The sequence below is a fragment of the Falco peregrinus genome, chromosome 4 (genome assembly GCF_023634155.1).
Source record: "Falco peregrinus isolate bFalPer1 chromosome 4, bFalPer1.pri, whole genome shotgun sequence".
Lineage (NCBI taxonomy): Eukaryota > Metazoa > Chordata > Aves > Falconiformes > Falconidae > Falco > Falco peregrinus.
The window spans coordinates 51,542,764-51,568,938 of NC_073724.1; the positions used below are offsets into that span (position 1 = coordinate 51,542,764).

The 26,175-nt window shown below is 43.1% G+C and overlaps 1 protein-coding gene and 2 long non-coding RNA genes across 4 annotated transcripts in view; 2 read left to right on the forward strand and 1 right to left on the reverse strand.

Annotated features, from left to right (window-relative positions):
• Positions 1-12,033, forward strand: part of LOC114012312 (uncharacterized) — a 33,541-nt gene extending 21,508 nt beyond the window's left edge. The window contains exon 3 of one of the 2 annotated variants that reach the window (XR_008746783.1): positions 9,902-12,033. This is a non-coding gene — a long non-coding RNA (uncharacterized LOC114012312). Of the gene's footprint in view, positions 1-17; positions 1,982-9,901 lie in introns of those variants that run through there. The other variant, XR_008746784.1, reaches the window with a different exon arrangement.
• Positions 7,844-16,435, reverse strand: LOC114012292 (uncharacterized). Its single transcript, XR_003554686.2, has 2 exons — positions 16,362-16,435; positions 7,844-8,893 (listed from the first exon to the last, which is right to left on the reverse strand). It is a non-coding gene; the product is annotated as an uncharacterized LOC114012292 (long non-coding RNA).
• Positions 16,436-16,660: 225 nt separating this feature from the next.
• The window catches only part of TMEM131 (transmembrane protein 131), a 103,325-nt gene continuing 93,810 nt past the window's right edge, over positions 16,661-26,175 (forward strand). Inside the window, exon 1 of the mRNA XM_055801466.1 lies at positions 16,661-16,873. Coding sequence (XP_055657441.1) covers positions 16,729-16,873 — 145 coding nt within the window. The 5' untranslated portion in view covers positions 16,661-16,728. The remainder of the gene's footprint in view (positions 16,874-26,175) is intronic.

Sequence of the window (26,175 nt, forward strand, 5' to 3'; positions counted from 1 at the left end):
TGTACACTTCTCTCCAGAAATTCTCCTGGAAATACCCTTCAAGTTTTAAAGAGGTACAACTTCTATTTGCTGTTTTTTTTTTCTTGACTTCCCATGGAACCAGTGACTGTCTCATCTAAGAACAAGCCCAGTCCTTACCACCAACATACTTCCTGCTCCACATTAATTCTCTCATCTCCATCAAGCGTTGGGGGTGGCTTGTCAGAGAAAGGGTCATTCTGGGTTGCAATGATAATTCAGGGAATTTTCAGCACATGGTGATATTTGATTTTTTTTTTCCTGCTAAAACAGACAGTGAGAGGTCACCTTACATTCAAGGTTGCCCTACACTTTGGTAAATATGGTACTCTGCAAAAAAAGTAGCTAAAGCTGATTAAAGCTGCAGGCAGTTTTCTACTTGAAGAGCTATTTTCAGTTTGGTTGGCATGTTGGCCTCCCAGGACAGATACCACTTGGTATTTACATTAGGATCTTCCCTTTCTGCTTCTGAGATTACCAAAAATTTGACATGTCTACAACATTCTCTGTAGTCTTTGACAATTATTTACTGGTAACAGGAAGGGATTTGGTGGCCTCTTGTATTTGCCTTGAATCTTTTCCAACTAAAGATTTCAGGCATCATGAAAACTTCAGCTGTATCTGCTTACTCAAAAGAAGCCCATGACCAAAAGCTGTACAGCACAAAAAGCAGTGGGACACTGGAGATATGGAAAATCATCAGAGGAAGACAAGCAGAAAGCATAACTTTGGGAACACCCAGAAAAAGTCGGTCTCCCAGTTGTAGGGTAGTACCCTTTCCTCCACTTCAAATAGTTGTATTTAAGTGATTTCTTCTCACATAGATGGTTTTGTTCTTCATTCCTGGCTTCGTATGTAACAAATTGAAGAACTGAAACATGCATATATCAATTCTTCAGCAACATGAAGAACTCAGCTGCTTATTGGTTTTATATAGTACTTACAGAAGTGTTTAGGAGCTGGAAGAATGAGTAAGTGGAGCAGTCTATGACTGATCTCTTCATCACTTAGAACTTAAGTGCCTTTATAGTTGGGTCTTTTTTTGCCTCTTATAACTTCCTGGGTTCCTCCTGTGTCAGAGACTTTTACTGATAAGAGAAAGTTTACAGTACATTAGGTAAGTGGAAGGCAGTCACATTACTAGGTATGACAGGATCTGAGCTGAAGGCTACCAATCTCCATCTCCTGCCTCTGCAAAAGGAAACCACCGGAGTCACGCCACAGAGATGAGAGGTGCAGCATCACAGTCCCAGAGGAACAGCAGATGGCTGGGAAGGTCTCAGATATCTTTGGCAATGGGGGATCAATAACTCTCACACTCAGAATGATGGGGAAAAAATTTAGAAAACTGGCCTTCCTTCAGCAAGAAGGAGACAGGCACAGATAGAGGGGTCTCGGCCAGGCACCCAGTACTTTTATTCATGAGCCCAGAACCCTGCGCAGTAAGCAATTTCCCCTTCAGGGGAAAAAAAAAGGCAGAGCCTTCTGCATAGAGCCTGTTAGACCACACTCACTGTTTAGAGCCATCTGATAGCCAGAGAGGAGAAAGAGTTCAAGTATCTGAACCCATCATAGCGAGGACTGTACAAGAGAACAACTAAGTTATCAGGTGATGGCACGTGCTACAATTGCTAGGTCACATAGAAAGAACATTCAGCAGCTCTTATTTTACCAGTATTACTAACTGTAGCTCCCCCACAGACCTAAATTAATGAAAAAGCTGTCTGATGCCTACAAATCTGAGATCACAAGCCACAGGACTCAGAAAGGACTTTTGCCCTAAATATCTGCGTTTTTATTACAGTGATAGATATACACCATAAATAAAATTAACTAAAATATTCATTTGCTTGATAATTAAAACAAATTTCCCTACCCATCAGTATGTTTCTCAAGGTATGAATAAATGTGGACTGATGTCAAGTGAGTCACAGAAATAATAAAATAATGCTGTTTATCTTTACATGTCAGCTGTTGTGCTATATGAAAGTCATTACAGGGCTTATAAATTTAAATGAGATTGTACTGCCACAGTAAGAAATTATTCTAGGTCTTTCTTTTCTGCGAAGAAGTAAAAAAGAAAAAAAAAAGAGAAGAAAACCTCATTAAGTACAATTCTAATTTAATCTTCATAAGAACATCTATTTGACTAGAGACAAAGTCTTAATTAAATGCTTTATTGCAAAAGTATTGGTAACCCACCTGAATCAAGGCCTTAGCTCACCCTACTAATCTTTGACCATGCAGCAACCATAAACCAAATTGGCAGAAGTATGAGTCAATATTCTTTCACTCTGATAACAAGGACAAAGCAGTTGCTGTTCATTTACTGAGACAAGTAAAATATCACCTAAAAGCAGGACTCTGCAGGTCTAGCTCCCAGTTCAAGGGCCAGATTCAGGGTCAGAAGAGTCTTGCGAGCCTCTTGTTGTTGCCTTGACTTGACTTAAGCCTTCCTCTGCACAAAATCTGTGCATGGCTTTAACTTAACCATTACCTTTCTGGCGGCTCAGTTGCCTCTAGGTTGCAGTCCCCAGTCCCTGCTCTTTTGTAGATAGGTGAGAGAATAAGTAGTTTAAAATTACCAGGCCAGACAGCACCTCCTCCAAAAGATGGTGCTGTATTTTATTAATAACATGTTTTGCAGCTTTATACTGTAATTGCTGCCTCTGAGCCAGCAGCAGCAAAGGCAGGCAACGCTGCTCTCCACACTGGGCATGTTACTGCCTTTCCCTGGTAGCCTTTGATACTTTGCACCTGCAGCAGTAGGCTCAGAACAGAAAAAGTATTTCTTCTAAGAAGAAATTTGTTGGTCTTGAGTAGGAGGGCTTTCCAGTCATTGAGATAATACTCTCTGAGGGTAAAAGGAAAGCAGGAAAGCATCTTGACGGTACTTCTGGATGGCAAGGCCAAAGACTTTTGCCACAATTTTTAATATGTAGGCTGTGCGTCTTGCAAAGCAAAGTCTCGTAACATTTCTCTTGCAGTGCAGGAAGGAAAAAAGCAGAAACTTGGCTCCTTGGAAATGCCGAATAAACAGCAAACCACAAAGCAGCAATAGGGCAACCTCCACAGAGGTGGTTATTTGCATTGAGGAAGCTTTTGCTGGGGGTTTCCCTCTGCTTCTGGTCAGAAGATGGTTTAAGTGAGGCACAGCTTCATGGACTGAATTCAGAATGAGTAACAGAGGGAGTCTGCGTGCCCAGGGGGAGGCCGTCAGAAAGTCTTGTATTAACATTTACTTTTAAAAGAGTTTGCACAAAGGCAACTCATATTTTGTTAGCTGAGGAAGATAATGCCATGGATAGGCTACCAACCGAGACAGAAAATCAGGGTGTTTTTTTAAAGGTATCAGCTGTGGATTCCCAGCCTCAGGGTGAGTCGTTTAGGCCAGATGCAGCATTTCAAGGAACCATTTCCAGTGACTAAAGAGTTGGAGGAGGCCCAAGTGCAATGCATTCACAGGCATCCCATGGGTCGGATAAAAGAAGCTGTTTCTTAAGGGGGCCCTGGGCCAGATGGTATTTGCAGATGATATAGAGACAAAGGCCAAGGGAGGTGGAGTTGCCCAAACGGAGGGAAGCCTCATCCAGGAAAGCAGGAGCTGCAGAGATGTTGGCACACAACAACCGGAGTGACATGTGTGAAGAGCTGTCCAGGCACTTGCTGCTCTCTGCAGAAATCAACCACTGAAAAGGGTTGTGATTTGGTGGAAATATGATCCACAAAAAATACTTTGGAGCTGAAGGGGAAGAAAACTGTCAGAATAACACTGCGAGCTACCAATGACTGCCTGATGCAGACACCAAAAGAAATTAATCTCCTTTTAAATTTGGTGGTGTGAAAACTCAGTGGATTATGTTGTGCAATCAGTTTTCCTGTTGCTATTGTACTGAGAGTTGCTTTCACCTAGAGACTCCGGAGGGGCTCTGGGCTACTGAAGTGAGTAAATGTGCTCTGGAGCAGAGCTGAACCCCTCTACAGAAAGCTGGCAGGAAGAGACATGGCTCCAGGGAGTTCTCAGGGCTTCAGGTGCTTCTAGAATGAGTATAGAGTGACAGAGATTAATTGCTTCCCATGATAGCTCTAAACTAGGTCATTGTGCAATAGCATGCCTAAGTGAACCTGTTGGAGTATTTGAAACTACAGCTGTGTCATCAGGTTTTCTCCTTGTCAGGACATGGCCTCACATGGCATCAAAAGTTGAGCTCCAAGTAAGAACAAAAAATGTGATTGACATTACCAGACCCTAAGGACAATAGGCAAACGTTTCACAGCATGTCATGGCGAAGAAGTGTGAAACATCCCACTGTTCAGAAATTAGAGAAACATTCACAGAAGACAAAGAATAGAAGTTAATGCTCTAATACAACCCATTTTCCTTAAATTTGCAAGGATTTGAGCAATCCAGCTGGGTGTAGTATCAGCTGACATACCACAATGTGCCCTTGCATCTTGTTTTTTCTTGTCACAGTGGATAATTCTGAGGGATTGCATTGGGTGGTGCAAAATGGCCTGACCTCATCTACATCATCTTGAACTTCTCATACTGCAACTATTAAAGAAAAAAAACCAAAACACCAAACCCTCAACAACTTCCCAACAACTGAGTCAAAGCTTTGCATTAACTATGAGAAATATGGTTCAAAACAGCAGCAGACTTTCCTGCAGTCAGAGCACACTATCTTACTGGTTTCGACTGGGAGTCTGGGTCATCCAATTACATTGACACTGAAAAATTCAGATAGAGCACAAATCACCACAAGTTCTGCGGAGTACTTTTCAGATTCATGAATATGCCAGAGATATTTCAGAGGATAAGAAATTATCTAACTCAAGATATAAAACTGAAGACACCCAAGAAAGCCCACAAGAGGAAGATCCAGCCTAGGCAAAAAGATCTCTGAAGCTTTTTTAGAATATGAGTTAAGAAGGTTTAACTCACTGGGGATGTCAGGGGCTTCTGCACTGAAGCCTTCAAGAGACAAATTGCATGCAATGGGTGGGCCTGGTCAGCAGAACAAACATTTCTGTCTCACTGATAATCTAGAATGAAGGATGTGGGGTATCCCCCAGACCTGCGCAGGCAGTCTCATACTGGAGCCAGCGAGGACTGGTGGGCTTCCTGCAACCACAGAGATCGCAGCAGTGATAGAACTGCTAATGCTTTCAATATCTTGCTAAACAAAATAGGGAAAAATTGCAGAGAGTGCCTGGCGGTGATGCTGTATGGTTGTCTTAGTGTGAAATTGCTGTGTTTGTATTATATTACAGCTTTTGTGTTTGATGGGTGAGGAAAGGCAAACGAAAGATCAGGCCAGACCTTTCACTCAAAGTGATCTCCTAAGTCTTAGACTTCTACATGCGAATGATAAAACAACCTGGTAGAAGACAACTTCACATCGATAAAATTATGCCTATCGTAAAGTCTTCAATGCTAAAAGCATTCCTAAGATATTTGCTTTATTCCACATCTGATCCCAGCTGACTGAGCAGAGCAACAGCAAGAGTTTCACAGTACCCCACCCAGACTCTCTTCGAGAAGATCAGTCCTGTAAACTATAGGATCTGTGTGTGCAGGGATTATACTTTATGACCATATAACTACACAGATATTTTTCTTTTAAAATTCAGGCTACAAATTGACACTGTTATATAAATAAATATAAATTAAAAAGAAAAAAACCCACAACTGAAAGAAGGCCTTATCTGTCACCACTTGTTCAGTGGGGGAGAGCAGCACATCTGGTCTCCAGTCCTGCAGCTGCCTGGCTGAACAGGGCTTGGGAACACTGAGGAGGTACCGCTGCCTAGGAGGAAGGGAGTGCCTGGCATTAGTCACCAGAAACCAGGTCTGAATCAGTTCATGGAGTCCTGATTCAGCAAGTTAAACATTGGTGTGAAACAGGAGATGGCTCCTCTGCGCTCCGCACTGAAGTGGAAAACTGCTGGGAAACCCAAGGGGATGCCAGAGACATGGTTCTGGAGATCCAGCAGGACCTGGGACCGGGACAGGACACCTGGGTCCCCATAGGCTTTGACCCAGGCGTGAGACATTACTGTGCTGGGGGGAGGATATCCCATCTGTGGGGAGGGCAGTGACCACAAGGGGTGTATGAAGTGGACCTGGGAACCCAGGGTCATGCTCAGTTTGCTTTTCCCCAAGCGTTTTTGCTCACCCTGAGCAGACAATACGATGGTTTACACTTCAGCCTTCTGTGCCCAAGAACGACTGCCCACAATTACGCAAAGCAAATGTGCATTTGGGGAATGCCACATCAGCAGTCCTCCTAGGGTGCACAGAGGATTAGTGCCAGCCCTGTATGATATTTACATAAGAGGATTTGATCTGTGCTTCCTAGCGTGATTCACAGGGCTCTGCCCTGCTGGAGTAGCTAAGAGTTAATTCCTGTGCTTCTGTACTTGGTCCCAGTACTCTGCTTTCTGCAGCAACTGCATTGGTAACAGTAACATTGCAGCAGGCGTTACAAGTCCAATTTTAGCAGATATTTTTAATTGGAATTTTTTGTTTTTCCACATATTTTTCCTAACCATATTTTCTGAGCTTACAAACTTAATTTTCAACTGCAGATCCTGCTTGCTTTATTTAGATGAAAACCAGTACTCTAACATTTAGAAATACAAAGTTGCCAGCACTGTTTAAACACCCTCCTTTAAAAATGTAGGTTTGCAAAAACGAAACTGGTGCCCCTGTATTTTGAAGAGCTAAAAATGACACTGGTTTCAAAGATATGAAGCATGAAAAGAAATGAAATGTTAAACTATAAATAAGTCAGTTTTCACTTGTGCTCCAGACACTTGCACAGCTTTCTATATAGGTAGCCACTAGGTTACCAACTTATTTATCAATAACCAAATGTAGGAACATGTTTGAGAATTTCACAGAATGTCATTGTAGCACTAGGGTTTGGGTTTTTTTATTAGGGACAGTAGTTTCAAAAAAATGCTTTCTCGTCTCTTATAAATTCATAGGTTTTCTATTCAAAGCCTTGGTGTTCCCTCTTCCTGCCTTTCAGTCAGTGTACCCATTTTGTAACTCGGTTTTCTAACTTTAAACAGATGACAAGACTTATGAACCACGCAAGACTCTAACAAAGCTTCACTTACCAATATTCTGAAGTGTTTTCCCTTCCCCATATTTTAGGAGGGATGTGCAGATAAACCAGAAAGGAGAGTAAATAGCCACGTTTCAAGCAGGATCAAGAGTTTAATACCTGCAAGTTCAGGACATGACCAGCCCTTGTTGGCCTCAGACTCTTGATTATGATACTGAATGATCTTTGCTCTCTATCTGGCATGAGTGCTGCTATGCAACATATTCATCAGCTTTACTGTTAAAATGCAGGTTATCGCAGCAAGTATGTACTTTGGCAGCTAATTTATCTTGGTTTGTCCTTCTTCTTCTTCTTGCACATTTATTTGTTTGTTTCATTTTTAAGTGTGGTGTGGCTTTCTGGATACTTCCAAGACCAGCAGATGTTGCCTAAGGGAGAAGCTGGACTTCCCAGATCCATCTGTCATCGTTATTTGCCCAAATGGCTCTCTGGGGATGTTTCTGTTACTAGTGTTTCCATGAAAGCAGGCTGATGGCTGGCTGCACAATTCCCAGCCAGGAAGTCCCCTTGGCTGCTTTTCATCTAGTCCCTTTCTTCTGACACATCCAGCTTTGGTGGCCTACAAGGAGTCAGGCCTCCTCATGGAAGAGCTATTGAGCTCACTTGAGACACTCACGCCATCACGCTGTGTCAAAGTACAATGAGAAGCAAAGGAATGTTGGCAAGAGAAAATTCTGTATAAGCTACGATTAAGACATTAACAGAACCATTGTTTATTACTCAATTTTCTACCACAGCAACCAAGATCAGAGGTTTTTTCCTTTATACCCCTATGAAAACCTTATCTGGATCAAGTTGAGTCATAAGGAGTTTACAGATTTTCTGCAGGACTGCCTCCTAGGTGAGTTTTTCAAGAACTTGCAAATGTACTTTATTCAGCTCAGCTCTCTATGACCATCTCCTCCCCATTCACCACTTAAATCATTTCTGCACAAGTCAGTCTGGATTTTGTGTCTTACTATTTTGTTTTGGAGCTACAAGAAACCCATTTGTCTTTGAAAAGCTTAATTTCATTTCAAAGTAATTTTAAATATGTCCGTTTCGAGATCTCCGGGTTTGATGTTTTTCTTTTGTTTCAATATACTGTAATTTTTACATATTATTTGAACAATCCAAGGGATTATATACTATAAAATACGAAATTATGTACTGAGTGTTGTTGTCACAGGGATGGTTTGCTTCCACTGTGCAATGACTGGCAATTCATTCTGTATCCGTGTACGACTGCTGCAGAAGCCATGTAAGAGCTGGCTCCTGCAGCTAACCGAAAGTGTCCATGCAGAGTGGTGCGTGCCGTTGTTTGTGGCCTGAGCTGGCTGAATGTAAGCCAGGCTGGTCTGGATGTCAGGTAGTTGCATTAACTGTAAGTTCAGGGCTGTGTTGATAAGTCCTGCAGAGACAGCAGTTATGGTAAATGATCACGGTGTCACACCGCTGCAGTTTGAGTTTTCATATCAGACCTGGCCTGCATCCTGGTAGCTCCAAGTGCAAGAGTAGGCAAGCAACTCTCCACACCCATCCATGCAGACATAACTCCTGAGGTTTTCACAAGGTCTTTTAATATTCCAGAGAGGGCATCAGTTCCCAAATGCTCTGTCTTCTCTGGGTTCTCAATTCGCCCTCTTGTTCTTTCTGTTAGATGAAATTCTACCTCCATCCTGATGCATGCCCAGACATCCACACCTTAGTTCAGACAGGCAAGGCTGACAGCTCTTGCGTTGCTGATGGGAGAACAGCACCTGGAAGAAGAGCAACTGATTCTTATTAAAAACAAACTTCTTCAAGAAAACAGATTACTTATTCAGGAGCCTCAGCTCAGGCCTCCTTGGTCCTCCAACCTATCATAGTTCCTCAACCAAGGCACCACTTCAGTTTTGAATCTTTTTGTACTCTGCTGTATAACAAAAAACTGGGATGTCTCACACTCAGCTATATCTCAGCTTATGCAGACTGGGATTTGGTAGGCACCGGATACAGTTTTGCAGGACAGTAAGACAAGGCCAGGTTAGCTGGGGCTAGTGGAAGGTGTTCCTGCCCATGGCAGAAGGGTTGGAACTAGATGACCTTTAAGGTCCCTTTCAACCCAAACCACTCTGTGATTCTACGATGACATGCTAGCCCAGTTAGGAAGAGCCAGCACTGGTAACTGCAGCCAAATCCTGAAGCATTGGCTGTATCCCATTTGCAGGACTGCTCAGCCCCACGCTGTCACTGAAGCCTCTTGCAGGAGCTATGTTACTCTTGTCCCATTCAGCTGGTGCCACTTCTCTCTTTTTCTGCCCTGACAGATCTAATATCTCCTCTGAAGGGTGAAAGGGAGGAGACAACACTCATGAGCTCTTCAGTTCTACAGACCCTACTCTTTCCCCCAGAGCTTATAGCACAAAAAGGTCAACACAGCACATTTTAAAAGCAGGTGTGGAGGTCACAAATAAACGTGGGGAGGTCACAAATAAACATGGAAGCTGAGGGATTAGACTCTTGAGGAATCTTACTAGTACAGCCTATAGACCTTGGAGCTAACCCTCACCCGTAAACATCTCTGTATTGCTTCTTGGGAACCTTTATTTCCCAATGTGAGTGATGAGATAATAAGCACTTGGAGACATGTTAAAGTGATGTCAAACAGTTCACAGCAATAAAATACCAGGGAAGGTCTTTCTAAACCTACAAAGCTGCACCGTGAGAGTATACCCTAGTGTTTGGTCTCATCATTTTTTTTTCTTTTTTCCTATTTTAACATGCAGAACCGAAAGAGATGCTTGCCCACGGCAGCAAAGGGGAAGTTGGACAACAGTGAAAAGCCATAATTTATAAAATACAACCCAGAAACAGAAATGAAAGAGACAGCGGAAGACCAAAAAAGAAGTGCACACCCAAGAGCCTGTACCCAGAATGCCAGTACTAATGATAACATAGGCTACCTGAAAGGACAGGAAAATCCAGACATCCACCTACTCCTTCTTCATATCATGTAACATATGACTCAGTTAAGATGGAGAAAATATCTAGAGCTGTCTGAAGAGCAAAGAGAGGCAGCTAATCATCAAATTATTCTAGCTCTTCCAGAAGAGAGATTTTAAAAAGATGGAGAAGACACACCACAAGCACATAAAGCAGGAAGAAGCAGATGGAGGTGCTTTCAAATTTTAAGGCATTTAATCAAATTCTACCACCAGCATTTCATCCTGCCTCATCCTGCAAGTTGATCTCCATGCACAGATGTCTCTGACTTTGGTGTCCTTTGAGGATCAGGGGCCCAGGCAGCAACCGGAATCCACAGCGCCTGACGTGTGCCCTCTTTGCATGCTTCATCTGTTGCTCTGTTCAGCTTGTAAACTGAGATCAACAGCATCTCACAGAAATGCCCTCCTATGCCACAGGGATATCTGGGTTCCATATGCATTGGCAGGTAACCTGGGACTGAATAAACTCTGGCCCAGAATTTCAGGTGGAGGTGTCTGTGGCTGGGCTTCTGAATCTGCATGGAGACAACTGGATTAATGATCAAGTGTGCTGATCATTTTCCAATTGCCATGTAAATCACTCGTACTTCACCAGTCTGAGTATTAACTAATATCTTCTCACCCAGGCACGATACCCATGATGCCCATCATTGCAATATCGTTGGATGCGCTCATCAGAAAAGATGCTCATCACATAGATGAGCATACCACCATTTTTGTAGAGTCCCATTTAACTGAAAGAACAGATTTACAATGAAGTTTCAACACTCAGAAAAGCTTTAGGAACTTAAGAATGTAGTCTGTGTATCTTTGGGCTAAACAACATATTTGGTTACTCAGCACTCTGTTCAGGCCCATTCATTTAGTATTTCTTCCTCTTTTCTCTGCTTTCTAATGCATCAGTGGATTGCTTCTGCAGTTAAGGGTGCTTTTGCATTAGATGCCTCCTCTTCCAGCAGAAAATTTGACATACAGAATTTACAACACAATGAGCAGCTATCTAGCATGATATGTGGGTACCACACTATGATAGTGTGTCAGCAGTCTTGGTTTTCTACCAGACTGTCATTGAGAGGAGTTCTGCATTACAAAATTCTAGCATTGCTGAATCAGTGTGGAGTACGGGGGAATAAATATCACACACCTTGCTGTCACACCAAACACCTATCAGCTACACCAGAAATTGTGCCAGGTCACCAAACGATGAGGCAGCAAAAGTACTGTACTGGTAGCAAAAGGGGGCTGTATTGCTGCATCCTTAGGGAACGAATCTGTAAAGTCTGGAGCATACTAGCAAGGCATCTAAAAAAGACATGCTCCGACTGACAATATACTCTTATGCACAGAGCTAACCTGGTGTTGAAGTCTTCTGCTATCTTGGACTTTGTGGCAGGATCGAGCACTTTGTGCTGTATCTCCCAAGTCTGCTATGTCCCAGCATGTAGCACCACATGGGCACAGGGCACGAGGACACTGATAATGCATTAGGTCAAGTAACAGTCTGTCACCCAACGCACAGTCTGCCACTATGCTATAGCTGCACAACATCCGTGTCTAGCCAGCCTCTAGGTGCCTTCACCTTTTATAGATCAAACCTATATGCCAGACACATCTAATTAGGTCATTCCAGATCAGACCAGCCCACTCTGTCTGGTGCCAGGATCACGGCAGCAGGGAGGAGCTAAGATACAGCAATTGCATGACATTGATGTAGCAGTAGGGAAACACGAAGCGGTGGTCAAATGAATGAAGCTAATGCTTACTGCATGCAACTTTCTGGGATGTAACCACAGCAACAGTTCACATTGTAGTTCACAGTAGTGACACTACAGCTAGCACTATTGACAGTAAAATACTGCATCATTTCTTTTATTAGAGGAAACCGGTAAACCAAAACCATACAGTGTGTCATGTTTTTTATCATGGCAAAGGTGAAAGCAGGCTCTTATTGGGCAAGTGTGTATCATGATGAGCCCGATCAGAAGGTGATCATCCCTTTCTCTCAGAAAGTAATGTGTGGATCATTACATTTAATTCATAAAATGTAAAAATCTTAAAGAAATGAAGGATATTTTTTCTCAATGGGTTAACAAAAATTTTACGACAAATCTTGGATTTTAATTTAGGTGAATGATCATATGAATGATTAAGTGAACAGAACATAGAAGTAAAACAAATAAAAAAGCTAATTTACCACTGTTTGTCTTGAAAATAGTCATTAAGTAAAAAGTAACAAGGGTTCACTGAAAATAAATCTTGTAGACAATCTTGAATATTAAAACCCCAATATATCATATCTACTCTATTTTATTCATGCACAAGTTTTGTAATGCCGCAAATAAAATGTTGGAAACTAAGCCCCCCAGTGACTTGAAGCTGGCATGGACAATGAAGCAGTGGAGTGAAGCCCCAAGCCACTTGTCCTCACTGCAGGGCTGCCTTCAGCACACAGGTCCAGCCCAGCAACAGAGCTGCAAATTATTGGCAAGTAAAAGACAAATCACAGATCCACAGGAAGGTAAACCCAGTTTTAGGGTGCTCAAAGATGTAGCCAAGTGATGCAAAGCACTGAAGTGATGCAAACTCATTTTGGCAGCTCAAGCTTATTGAAACATTTCTGAAAGCACAACTTTTCCCTAGCAGACTTGGTGCTGGTATGTGCACTGTTTCTGTGCAATCCATCATAATGTCAAGGCAAATGAGGCAATTTAAGGAACAGCAGCAAGAATTATCTGAAAGAGTGGTTTTATAGAGAAAGGTTAAAAGAGCTTAATACATCTAGTTTCGTTAAAGTAGAGGTAGATGGAGGCATGTCTCCAGCCAGCAAATGCTTAAGTAATGCAAACCTTAGGGATGGGGAGGAAATACTTGGGCTTATACATATGGGAACAAGTAGGAGCAAAAGAAAAGAAGGTGGGGAAATATTGAGTTTCAGAAAATCTTGTTGGCAGTGAAGAGCAGAGTTTGTGCAGATTTTTTAGAAGAAGTGGTGGGAGTTCTTTGTTATTTAAAAAATAATTTGAGAAATACTAATAAACAAGCTACCAGGACTAACTCTATACTAGCAGGAAAGTTGATTGGATGACCCAACAGCCTCCTCCCTCCCCATTTCTTTCTTTGCTTGGTTTATTTTCAACCAATTGACCATGTACAACAGCTAGTAAAAGCAAAGAGAAAGTAATGTGGGCACATTCATGACAGAAATCTCAATGCCAGTTTAAGAGACTCTATTTCCCACTGTGGGTTCCTGTCCTTCCAGCAGAGCCCGAGAAAGGGACCCCACGAACATCTCTCATTAATTCAAGTGCAACATCACCTGGTTTTGATCAGTGTCCTGCAGAAGAGGTAACCCCCTGCAGGAGAGACAAGGCAGTTCTAACATTTTATTACTGCTTTTGAAGCCTGTCAGGCAGATAACCTCTAACAAGTACCAGCAGTTGAAGACATTACGGCTTCTGACTAACATTCTGCTACTCTCCCAGTTCCTGCCTCCATAGCAAAGGTGGCAGGACAGAAATAACACATCTGTATTCTAGCAGTTCTGGGTTCTTGCCCAGAAAGACAGTACAAGCTATCAACAAAGGTAACTTCCGTGACAGTTAGATGCTGAAACATGGGTGTGCTTAGGAGGAATACTTTAAACTACCGTAGCTCAGTAAATGTCAGTCTTTAGTACACACCTTTCCACTGAAGGCAGACTGACCATACCTCTTCTGGTGTTAGTTACTCCCTTTTGGCAATCATGCTAAAAGTTGATTGTCAAAGCTGACAATGGTCGTAGAATTCAGAGTATGGCTCCCCATTTCAAAGTCTTTCTGATGCATTCTCCAGTAGAACAAGGCATTTCTTCATCTGAAAAGTCAGCTGTTGAACTTTATTGTCTAAGTATTCATGCAATTTCTGTTTACTGAAAAGTACATTTCTGTAAGAACTGTATTCTATGTCTCATGATCGCTTATTACAAGAAAGGGTTTTCTAGTATATAAATTGTTTTTTAAAAAAAACTGTTCAATACTCAAGTAGTACTGCAATTTCCAAATGTTAATATTTATATGCACTGCATGCGTAAACCAAGCAACTTGAAGGGCCTCAAACATGTACGTAATAATATAACCCAGATTAAATCAGAAATAAATTAATGGAATTATTAATCATTTACAGACATTGAACCATATTGTATTGCTTTTTCCTGCACAGAAAACAGTGGGAGTTCTGGACAAAGATGAAAGGGAGAACATGTACTGTGAGCTATTTGTTTTCTACACATCTAATAATATCTTTTGGAAAAGACATTCTGTATATAGAACAATTAAAAACTCCCCATATTTTAATGCTGTAAGGTTTAAGATTCGTACACACCATAATGGTAGGACTCACAGTTGTTCTCTCATTTATACCATGGCCTTTTTTCCTTTTAATTTATTTATTTATTTAATAGCACAGTTGGCATTTCCATTTTTACTCCAAGGCAGATTTTGCCATCCTTACATCTTAGTCTAATGAGAGCTCCCATTCATTTTAGTGGGTAAGATGCTCTACAGCATGAATTACAGCAAGAAAATCTGGCTGCTCAGTTGTGCATTACTGGATTTGAAATAGGAGAAATAGAAAAGAGCTGACTACTTTTTCCAAAAAAAGTAACACATGTACAGCAGAAGCCTAGTTAAGAAGGTAAAATCAAAATAATACAGGGTCCACTGTAATTAAGAAGCAGCACTAACTGTTGTTTTGTCTTTCTGAGTTCTTAGATTTGATTGTGCTCTTTGATGGGCGTACCTATCCCCCACAGAAATCAACATGTGGGCTTGCACTCACAGAGGTGATCGGGCTTTGCATTTACTGTGGCTTGGGTTGTTCTGAGAACTGTGAACAGAGACCCATGCTCCTAAGTCACTGATTCATCCTTTTTCAATACAGTAGTCAAAAGGTTATGCAATTTGAAAGATTAGTAACTACACAGAAGCCTTCAACTTGATTCCTCACATGTCTTCTGGAAATCATCACTGTTGCCAGGAAAGGCTTTGACCCAATGTTTCCAACTCCATTTCTCCCTTGAAAATAAGTCTTGTTGAGCTATGGCTGCAGCATCAACTACAGTACCCAGAATTTTGAAGCGTCTTGGGGGTGTTCTGACACAAAGAACAGTGTATGTTGTGATTGGGTAAGAGTCATAATATCATTACTATTTTTAGTTAGGCTGTGTGTTAGTCAGTACCTTAGAGACTTCGGATTTATAACGCTATCCAAATCTATTACACTGTTGCAACAGCTGAGATCCAACCACGTGTTCAAGCACTTCAAACCCAACGTGGTATGTTGCTCACGTAGGGAAATGAATGATTAAGGGACAGAGCATGGGTGCATACAGCTTTTTAGTCTAGAAAGCTAAGCCAGTCCATCAGTGCACAGAGACCATTTGTACCACAGACTCTTCCCTCTGCTGCTTTATTTAAGACCACTTTGGCAAGCTAGGGCTGCGCTGCGATTCACCCTCTTATCAGCTGCCTTGCCAGGCTGCACGCCTGCTATCTCAGGGCCTTTCAGCACTGATGACACGTACTCATTTGCCAGCGCAACACTATGTCCACCTGACTACCAACCTCATACTACCAACATGCCTTCTCCCCACCACGAAATCACTTCACGTGTTTCGCAAAGGCCCTAAGGCCACCCGTGTCACGGAAACGGAGAGTGACAGGTACAGAGAGAGATCTTTCCTCAACCGCGGCGGACGCGTGGTATCACGCCCTCGCTCCAGCACAGGGCCTCACATTACGCCTCAGGCGTGCAATACCTCCCCGTCCCCTGCTTTATTGCTGCCGAGGGTGCTGCGCGGCCGGGCCGGGCAGCGGGGGGCGGGCTCCCTCACTGGCAGGGCTGCTGGCCTCCCCGCCCCACAACATCCTGGGCCTCCAGCAGGGCGGGAAGCCAAGGCATGGGAAAAGGACGCAAACATCGGAAAGAAACGTCCCCGCCCGGAGCCCGCCGCGTAGCGCCAACCCAGCGCTCCGCGAGGAACAGCCCTCCCTCCGCCGCGGTCCTGCGCGCGGCCGCCCTCCCGCCGCCATCTTGAGTGCGGGCAGAAGCACCGGCGCCCTCCATAAGGAAACAGTAACACCGGCAACCCAACTCTTCGAGAGACGAGGACAGCACCAAAGAGGCGGGATGACCCCACGACGAACAGTCAGCACCTACAGAAAACCTAGAATATCAGTTAAAAAAAATAAATAATAAAACAAACCAAAACGAGCCACTTCCCGAACCCTCTGCCTCAGACAGGGACAAGAAGCGTCTTGCCCACACTTAAAATGGCAGCCGCTTCCGCCCTGGACCGGTAACTCCGCCCCCGCAGGCAGGGCGCGGGGCGGGGCGGGGCGGCACCCCAGGTACACGCCTCGGTGCGTGCGCGCGCGCGCGGCGCCGGCCCACACCCCCACTCCCCCGCCCGCTGGTGACACACGCGTCAGGAGACGCAGCGCGCTGCGGGGTGCCCGCCTCCCCGGCCCGGCCCCGCCCCGCCCCTTCCCCCGCCCCTCCCCGAGGTCCTCCGCGCGCGCGCCGCGGCCCGGCCGGAGACACGGCGGACCCGCACCGGCTGCGGCAGCGCGATGACGGCGCGGCGGGAGGCGGCGGCGCCCGGCTGCCCCGGCTGCCCGTTCCCTCGCGCCGGCAGCTGGGCAGCCGCCTGGCGGGGCGCGGCGCTGCGCCTGGCGCTGGCGGTGCTCCTCCACACGGCCCGGGCCGAGAAGGAAGGTGAGACCCAGGTTTCCCGTCCCTTCGCCTCCTTCACCCCCTCCGGCGGTGGCTGCGGGGCTGTTGGCGGTGGCGGCGGGGGGGGGGGGGGGGTGCCGCGGACGCGACGGGTGTGTGCGGGCGGGCGGCCGGTGAGGCGCCCGGCCTCGTCGCCCCTTCCCCCTCGGCGGGGCCGCCGGGTCCCGCTGCCCGCCGTACGGCTGCCGCGGGGGAGCCGCGGGCGCTGCCCTCCCTTCGCCCCGCTGCCGGCGTGTGTGTGTGTGCGGTGGCGGGGGGCAGCCGCCGGCCTGCGGGCGAACTTGGTGGGGCCTCTCCTCCCTGACAGCGGCGGGGATGGACCGGGGCTGCCCTTTAAAAAGGAGAGAGGGGAAGGCGGTGGGGGAGCGTTCTGGCGTGGAGCTGGTTTCCCGGCGGCAGGCTTCCAGCGGGGGAGCGAGCCAAGCCAAACAGCCGGGCAGACCTGCCTGGGGACGGGCAGCGCGGCGCGCTGGGCTGTGACAGCGAGACCCCCGGCCGCCCCCAACCTCTGACAGGTGCCGGACGCCTTCCGAGGCCCACGGTCTCTTCTCCAAACTTAAACAAAGTCAAACGGGGGAGTTTTTAACTTTTAGCGTCTTTGATTTTTGGCACGTTGTCTTTTCATTGTGGTTTAACAAGGAAAAAAAAAAAGCCCCGAGCGAAACACCTCAGCGTATTCTGTAGTATTGCTGAGAACGGCTTTCAAGCATTTCCAGGGTGCAGACTCGTGGTCTGCTTAAAAGCGTGTCTGTGTGGCAGTGTTAACAGGCAGCAGATAAATGTAATGTGGTACAGAAGTAGGTGAAACGGATTTACTTCGGCTGACATGAGAATTTACCTTTCAAGCAAGTTGCTGTACTGGAAGGAGATTGAAATGTGTCAGGCCAGATGAGGTCCAAGAGGATGAAACAGTAAGAATAATAATAAAAAAAAAAAAGAGTAAGAAGGGTGTGGAATAGTTTAGTGAGGAGGCTGCAGTTCTGTCTCTAGACCAGACTTGAGGGAAGAAATGCATGCTAATAATGCAGGTATCAGAATAAATTTAGATATGCCTTTCATTTTCTAATCAAGGGCTCAATTTGAGTAATTTCCATATAACTTGTTTTTACAAATAAGGTGATGTTGATATTAAGGTGATTAAAAAAACCCCACAGTTTTGTGTCACAGCTTACTCTTGCTCACTTGGCTTTTTCTTCAGAGAATTTAACATTTAGAAAGCATCGTGAAGAAAGATACATATTTAAAGTCCGACAGTTCAGCTTGTAGTGTCTTGAGGTACTAGAAGAGTTCCAATGCTTCAGAAATACCTATTTTTAACTCTGATTTTGGTTGCATTCCTTTAAAGGTGATAGCTTTTATGAGTTGATAAGCTCCATCAGTGATGTTATAAAGGGATGGGTATGATGGAGTTGATTCGTGCCCTGAAAGTTGTGACAGCTGGGGCCATGGTTTGGCTTTGTTCATTTGGGAAGGAGATACTGGGTTTTTTTCTGTGGACTTCCTTGGCATTCCTAGATAAACAAAGGCAGGTTTTAGATTCAGAGTTTGAACGGATGTGATTGAAGTCCTTCAAGAAAATGGAATAGTTTGTACTGATACCATTTCCTTCTATTACTTAAAATCTATCCCAGCAACATTTCTGTCATTTTCAAAGAGTGAACTTGATTCTCATACAGAATACAGATTTTTTTTCTGTCTTCTCTGATTTCTGACACTCATTTTTCTTCCCAAGTTTCCTGCTGCTTGAGTGTAGTCTGAGTGGTACATTTAAGTTCATTAATAAATCTTGGTTTAGTGTTTTGGCTTTTTGGTGTTCTGCGGTTGCTGTTGCTGGGTTTTTTAAATTCATGTTTTATCATTGTCTTAGAAGAATTCTAGATGATCTGCATTTGTGTTTCACATGTTGGAAAGTGTTGTCTTGGAGTCTTCCTTTTTCTGGGTGCAATGCCTCTCTATACCCTGCATAAAAGAACAATGGAGTTTTAAAGCAAGACAAAGTTGAAAGTGACTTGGGAGATCCAGTCCCACTGATCTGAAACAACAATCTGAGTGCCAGTCTGCAAGGGACAGTAACTGAGTATAGAAGAGCAAGGACCAGCTTCGACAGTGGGCCTTTCAACCAAGGTCTAAATGAAAACTGAGATCAAAACGAAACAGTACTTCATAAGAAAGGAGGGGATAGTGTTTCAGGCTCTGTCCTTCAGTGCCTTAGCCTCTACCAGGTTATGTCAAGTTAAACATAGTAAGACACAGTTCAGAAAAAATAATCTGGAAGTAAGGAAATAGCTAGGAATAGCCTTTCCATCTCCCAAATGTGGACATATGTGTTTCATTACAGCTGCAGGAAGGAAGCTATGGAGAGGGATTAGAATTGAGGTTGTGCATTCTTTTTCCTGTACTATTTCTACAGTGATGGGTCAAAGGTGACTGTAGTGCAGCATATATTCCTGAGAAATTGCTGGATGCAGAAAAAAATTGATAGCAGGTGCTCAGGTGAGTGATAGGAGTGAGAGAAGAATAGAACAGAGTATCGCAAAAGAAAGTAAAAAATTGAAGGTGGAGGACACTACTTTCCTCTTACCTTGCATGTACATGAGGAGAAACTGGGGGAAAGATGGAACTGATGCACATAAGAGTGTGCTGGCTTCATGCTTCTACAGAGAAGGAGCAGTAAGCAGTTCTTTATGGAGCTGTCATGAGCAGGAAGATTATTGATGCTGCAGTATTCCAGATTGACATGACTGCTTCTAGTCCCCAAACTTAAAGAGTTTGAGGGTAAAATTGTAAGCTAAACAGCTTTGCTGCCATTTGTCTAACAGCAAAAAGGAAAACTGAAATCCTTTGTGTATACAGGCTGTAAATCAAGCTCCTGGGGAACAGTGATATTGCTGTATACTTTCTCTGTGCTAGAGAAATAAAACTTGTGGAAACTATCTGGTATGTGAACAAATATGAAAGTAGATAAAACTGCATGTGGACCAGCCAAAAACCCTTCTATTTCAAACATCAATTTCAGACTAAACACTGATGTGCGACTTTTTTGGGGGTTGGGTTTGGTTTGGTTTTTAATGTTGTTTCATTTGTTTTGTTTTGTCTAGCTGGGTCCTCATTGCCCATGTGTTGCTGAAGAATGAGTAAGACTGAGAAGGTTGTAAAATTTTTTGTTTGTTTCTTTCACTTAGGATGTGAACCCATGGCAGGAAAAAAAATTCTGCATCGTTGCCATTTAGGAGGGGCAAGAATAAATTAAGAGTTTCTTTTGCAAATGCATATGATTTTCAGGCTTTTTGTAGGCTCATCCTTTCCTAGTGTAATTATGTTCTGTGTTGCCGCGTGGATTGAGGACTTTCAGTTTATATTTGAGTGTTTTTGTTTTGTTTTGGTTTTTATTTGCTTTGGGGTTTGTTTTTATTTTTTAGTTGTTGGGGCTTTTGGGAGAGGGCACAACAGCCATCTGGGTTTCAGTTGAAGGAAGCCATAGTAATGCCGTGAACGCAGTGGTCAGCGAAATGTTTTGAAGACAAATGTCCAAGATCGCTATGCTTTTTTACATGAGAACTGGTTTTTGTTTCTTCCTTTATTTATATTCATTTATGTTTATTTTTATTTTAAAAATCTTTATTTCTTACAACAGTGATTTATTTTTTTTTTAGTAACTTTTTATTTGGCCAGCTGGCTGAGAGCCTGCACTTCTGATAGTGCTTTTGCCTACCCACATGCTCACAAGATTGGTGCAATTAGAACAGGGTTGATGTTTCAGCTAGGTTTATTCCCCAACTATAACTTCTGAAGTTGTATCTTAGTGCTGGATCTGGGAAAAATTTCTATTTAAACATCTAAAATCTGAGGTCGTGGAAGACTTGAAGGGAGATGTGTCATTAGAACAGTGCACTGGGATGCTGGAGTCCTGGTTCCATTTTTATCATTTTGTCTAATTTCAGGCAAGTAGCTTTTCCTTTTTGCTTTATAACATTATCTAAAATGGCAATCGAGGATACTCTATATGAATGTTGGAAGTAAACTAATGTTGGAAGGTGATGTGCGAGAAAGCTTATATGTTTAAAATAATGTGATAAAACCCCCTCTTCACATATACTGCCTGTTTGTCATATCCTGCTGTCAGAACTAATATATAGCATGCTACTGTTTATTTTAATGCTAATGTTTTGACCCTGACATAAATCAAAATGTGATCCAGAAAGTATGACCTCAAACTGAAAACACTCTAGCAGCTGAAGCAGCACATCAGAATCATGAACAATGTGAGGGAAAAACAGTGAATAAAAATTGACTGTGCTATCTCACTGAAACTGAAGTATGGGAGAGCTGATGAGGTTTGCACTATGTCTTTGTTTTCATGAATGATAAGTATTAACCATGTGTCTCATGCTTGTCTGCAAAATCTTTGGGCTAAATTAAATATAACAAAACATTGCAATGGACAGGAACTGGAGACCCCATGTTCTTCACGACTTTCTGTGTAATCACAAAATGGTTGCTATTCCCTCCTCTGCATCCCTTTCTCCCTCACCAGTGCCCAGTTACATGGCATGTGTGAGGCACACTGAGGTACTCTCACCTGCAGAGGTCAGTTGAAGGATAGCATGCTGCAGTTCAGGGCCTTGGATTGTAAACTCTTGAGGGAACTTGCTATGTATTTGTATAGTGCCTAACATGATGAAGCCCCTCTGAAGTTTGCAGAAGTCTGGAGGTGCTGCTTTATTTAAAGCTTTCAGCTGTGATTTTTGGGATTGTTGTGGTTTAACCCCAGCCAGCAACGGTACCACACAGCCACTTGCTCACTGCCCCCTACCCTGGTGGGATGGGGAGGAGTATCAGAAAAAGGTAAAACCTGTGGGTTGAGGTAGGAACAGTGTAATAATTGAAATAAAGTAAAAATAATAATAGCAACAATAATAATTGTAATGAAGAGGAGAGGGAAAGAGGGGAATAAAGTCCAAGAGGGCAAAAACCCCTCCAACAACCCAAAAAACCAGGTGATGCACAACACAGTTGCTCACCACCCACTGACCGAGGCCCAGCCAGTCCCCGAGCAGTGACCAGCAGGCCCCAGCCAACTCGCCTCAGTTTATATACTGAGTGTGATGTTCTGTGGTATGGAATATCCCTTTGGCTCATTCAGGTCAGCTGTCCCAGCTGTGTCCCCTCCCAGCTTCTTGTGCCCCTCCTCCCTGCAGACCATGGGAAACTTGAAAAGTCCTTGATTTAGAGTGAGCATTACTTAGTGACAACTAAAACATCAGTGTGTTATCAACATTACTCTCATACTAAATCCAAAACACAGCGCTGTACCAGCTACTGAGAAGAAAATTAACTCTATCCCAGCCAAAACCAGGACAGGAATTGATTGCCAGTATTGCAACATGGGTTACTTTGAGTCATTTGGATACATTTCTGCAAGTTAAAATTTTAGCTGTTTGCAGTAAAGCTTGGATGTTTGCTGTGTGTCACTTTATTTCAAAACCTACCTGGTTTTGCTGTGCTTAAAATGAGACATGTTATGATTCCATGGTGTGATTTACTAAGTTTGTAAGTATAAAGAATCTTTCAAACTGTAAACTTAGTAAATCACCTGGGAGTCTAACAGTGAATGGTGGATGTTGTGGTTCATGCATAACCAGCAGCGTAAGTTCTGTGACTGAAGTGCAGGCTAGAACCAGTTTGGTTTGTTCCTGTGTATGTGGGTTTGGCAAGAATAAAAGTCAATAAAGATCCATTTTATTTCTCTTGCTAGTAACTGCTATCCAGTGTGGTGCTTCTGACTTTGTCAGTCTACAGCATGAACTCACCTGGATGTAACAGGAGCTGTGAGAAGGTGTCTTTTTTTTTTTTTTTTTTTTTTTTTTTCCCCTTCCTCCCCCCCTCCTTTCTAAAAGACAGCATTTGAAATAAATCTGCAGTCTTCATGGTAGTAAGTGGGGGTGCTTGGATCCAGGCTGGGTAACACCTTGAGCAGCCTGCTCTGACTGGCTCCCTCTCTGAGCTGGCGGCTGGGCTGGAGGCCTCTGGGATCGTTTCCAGCTTGCGTTATCCTGTACTTGCAAAAGGTGAGCGCACCGGGTGCTTATTACAGAAGCAACTGATTCAGTCCATTTGCTTGTGGTAGTTGCCAAATTTGAGCTTAAACTACAGTTATTTTAAAAATCCTTTCTGTTTTTTTCTAAAAAATTGTGTTAGTATTTCAGCATTTTTGATTATTAATACCAAGACAGAGGATGCAGAATTTCTTCTTGCACAGGAATAATATCAGTGCATTGCTGGAATAGCCTTTATTTTTGTGATTTACTTGTTTGGCATTAGTAACCTAGCTTGTTAATTTGGAAGTAGGAACATAGTTCAACTTAGTTTGCCTGCTGTCACCCACTTTTCTTATATGGAGGAATTGTTAACAGTCAAGATAACGAGGCAGTAATTCTGCTCACCACCAGCTTCCCTTTTTCAGTTTCCTAAAGCTTGTAAATTGAAAATGTAGGTGCCTGATTTAGGAAATCAAAGGAACCAATGACCATGAGAGTTAAAGGGGAGGTATTTATCTTTCTAGTCATAAATACAGGCAAAGAATAATTCTGTGCCAGATATGGGTTTGTTAGAAGCAGCTGGTAAAATTTTAACATGTGATGCAGGAATGTTGGGTATTTCTGTTTTCTGAACTGTTTACACAGAATAATTAGTGATTTACTGACTGTAGTGAGGATGTGATGCAGCATCTGCATTTAATGCTTTTAAAATCTGTTTTTAACATTTTCTGGTAAGCAGGCTTGGATAACTTGTGCTCTGGAATATTAAAGGGACTAAACCAGGACTGTGCGCATTTGCGTTCTCTTTTTTAAAAACCCTGGATGTAATGGTGAAATAGCAAAGAGCTGAAGGATTGCAATGTAATTCCACTCTCTGGAAAGGAAAAAAAAATAGTTTTACAGTACTTTGAGATTTCCCTGCTACACTTCCCAGATCTATCTTCTCACTGAGACTATCATAGAGGCATTTTTAATACCTCTCCTACTGCCTGGCATACATAGCAGTAGAGAACCATCTGAGAATTACTGGAGTTTTACTGGAGTTATTGAACTGGTTTTAAGGATACCAAATTACCAAATAAATTGTAATGGAAGGAGGTGTACAGGAAATGAAACTATGTACCTAACAGCTCCTTCTGTCTACCTACTGTATAAAGTTACAAAATGTTATTTAAAAGAACTGTTTAGCTGACTCAGTACAACATGCTTAGGTTTCTAAAGTTACTTGGTCAGTTTATGCATTGACTAATCTTCATAAAGCAATCTGTTTTAATGATGACTTAAGGCTTATCTGAGGGTTTTTTCAGTTGAACATAGATCTATGTTGGACTGTAAAGATCTGGTATAATAGAATGTGCACATTAAGTTAACATTAAGACTTTTAAAAGTTACTTAAACTTAAAAAAATCCCAAGCAACCCTTGGTTATAGGTGTTTTTTTGAAGTTATTTAAGTCAGGGCATACAGCTAGTAGTGATGTTGAACAGATTAAATCACCATTTGAGGGAGTGATGATAGCGTAGGAGACAAAGTTGTAGATGAGCATGGTACTGGTTTAAGTAATTTGAAACACTAAACCTTTTACGTACCCACTGTTCATCAACTTGACATTTTAGATCCATAGATCTGAAGTAAAATGGGATCCTTGTAGAAGAGGGTGGTAGTGGGGAAAAAAAAAAAAGACTGAGAATCTGTCAAAGAGGAGGTTTCTAAAGAGGGAATTTTAGCTTTTGAAAACGGAAAGCTTTCTCATTTTCTTATAGGTACTCTGTTGGAAACATCTCAAAGTAGTTTCCTCAGTGTGAAATTGGATGGCTTCAGCATAACTTGGTATGACTGGCTTATGAATTTTCTTTATTTTTGTGATAAGGTGCAGATAAGGTCTAGATAATGCCTGGCTTAGATTGAGAATGGTAGAAGATACTGATATTGAGATAGAATATGAGAAATCAGCTATTTTTCATGACATCTGCTTCCACTAGGGGATTTTTGGGTCCCCCATATGAGTTGTTGATATAGTATGTTAAGTGAATTTAAAACCTGGTTATCTGAAGCTTGTAAATAAATATGAAATCATCTAGCAATACAGAAAAGTTCTTAATGAATCAGTTATTTGCACCGGAATACTGTACAAATATTGGTGGGTGGAATTTGTAGATAATGATAAAAACTATCCAGGCAACTAGATAAACTCTAGGGTGTTTGGGTTTGGTTTATTCCCAGCAGTGGGTTCATACTGTACTTTGGAGGGTGGTTACAAGGGGTTCTTCCTGGCTCTATTCTGGGACCTGTCCTGCTTAGTATCTTTGTTGTATCATATCTGGGGAGCAGTTGGTATGCTCAAGGGCAGGGCTGTGTTTCAGAGTTCTAAACAGGACAGAGCAATGAACTGACAGGACCTCCATGAAACGCAAAAAAGGACAAAGAGAAAGCCCTTCATATGGGACAGAAGAAATACTTGCAGGGGATATAAGTTGGAAATGCTATAAATGAGTCAGCAATGTGCCTTGGCAGCATACAGGAGTGTAGCCATGAGACTGAACAAAGTGATTATTCCTGTTTACTCAGCACTTAGTAGACCACACCTAAACCACGGCATCCGGTTCTGCTGTCCCACTGGAAGGCTGCAAAGAAGGTCGGTGGATGCATGACCTAACGAAAAGAGGCTAAGGAACCCAAAGCTGTGTGGAGATGAGGCTTTGGAGGGACCTCGTGGCAGCCTGCTGGTATCAAAGTAGATTTTATGAAAGAAATTGAACCAGACTCCTCACGGAGATGCATGGCAGGAGCCTGAGAGACAATTATCATAATATTAACCAGGGAAAGTTTGTTTTGGTCTGTGATGATCTGAGTAAGAAAGGCACTCGGACTCTGTGAAATATCATTGAAAGTGCTATTTATTAGAGCTAACATTACGAAGAGAATAATATAGATGATCTTGCATCTTGAGTTGCGCAGCATCAAAAAGGCCTCCTGTCCTTGTGCAGCATACTGTGCAGACCCCGTGCATAGAAAGGGTTACCCCATGTTGGTCCTTCAACCTATTTTGGATTTCCTTGCAAGAAAACAACTCTATTCCTAAGTTCTATTGTCAAGCAGAAAGGATGCTTGGATGAGAACTTCTGGCTGGCTTTTAGATAAAAGCAAGGCCACCCAGGTGGCATAATTGCCGGTACCAAGTGGGAGCTGCCTGCAGGCTCCTCTGTTAGAGTGAGCTGGCTGAGCTCATCCTGCAGCCCAGTACAGG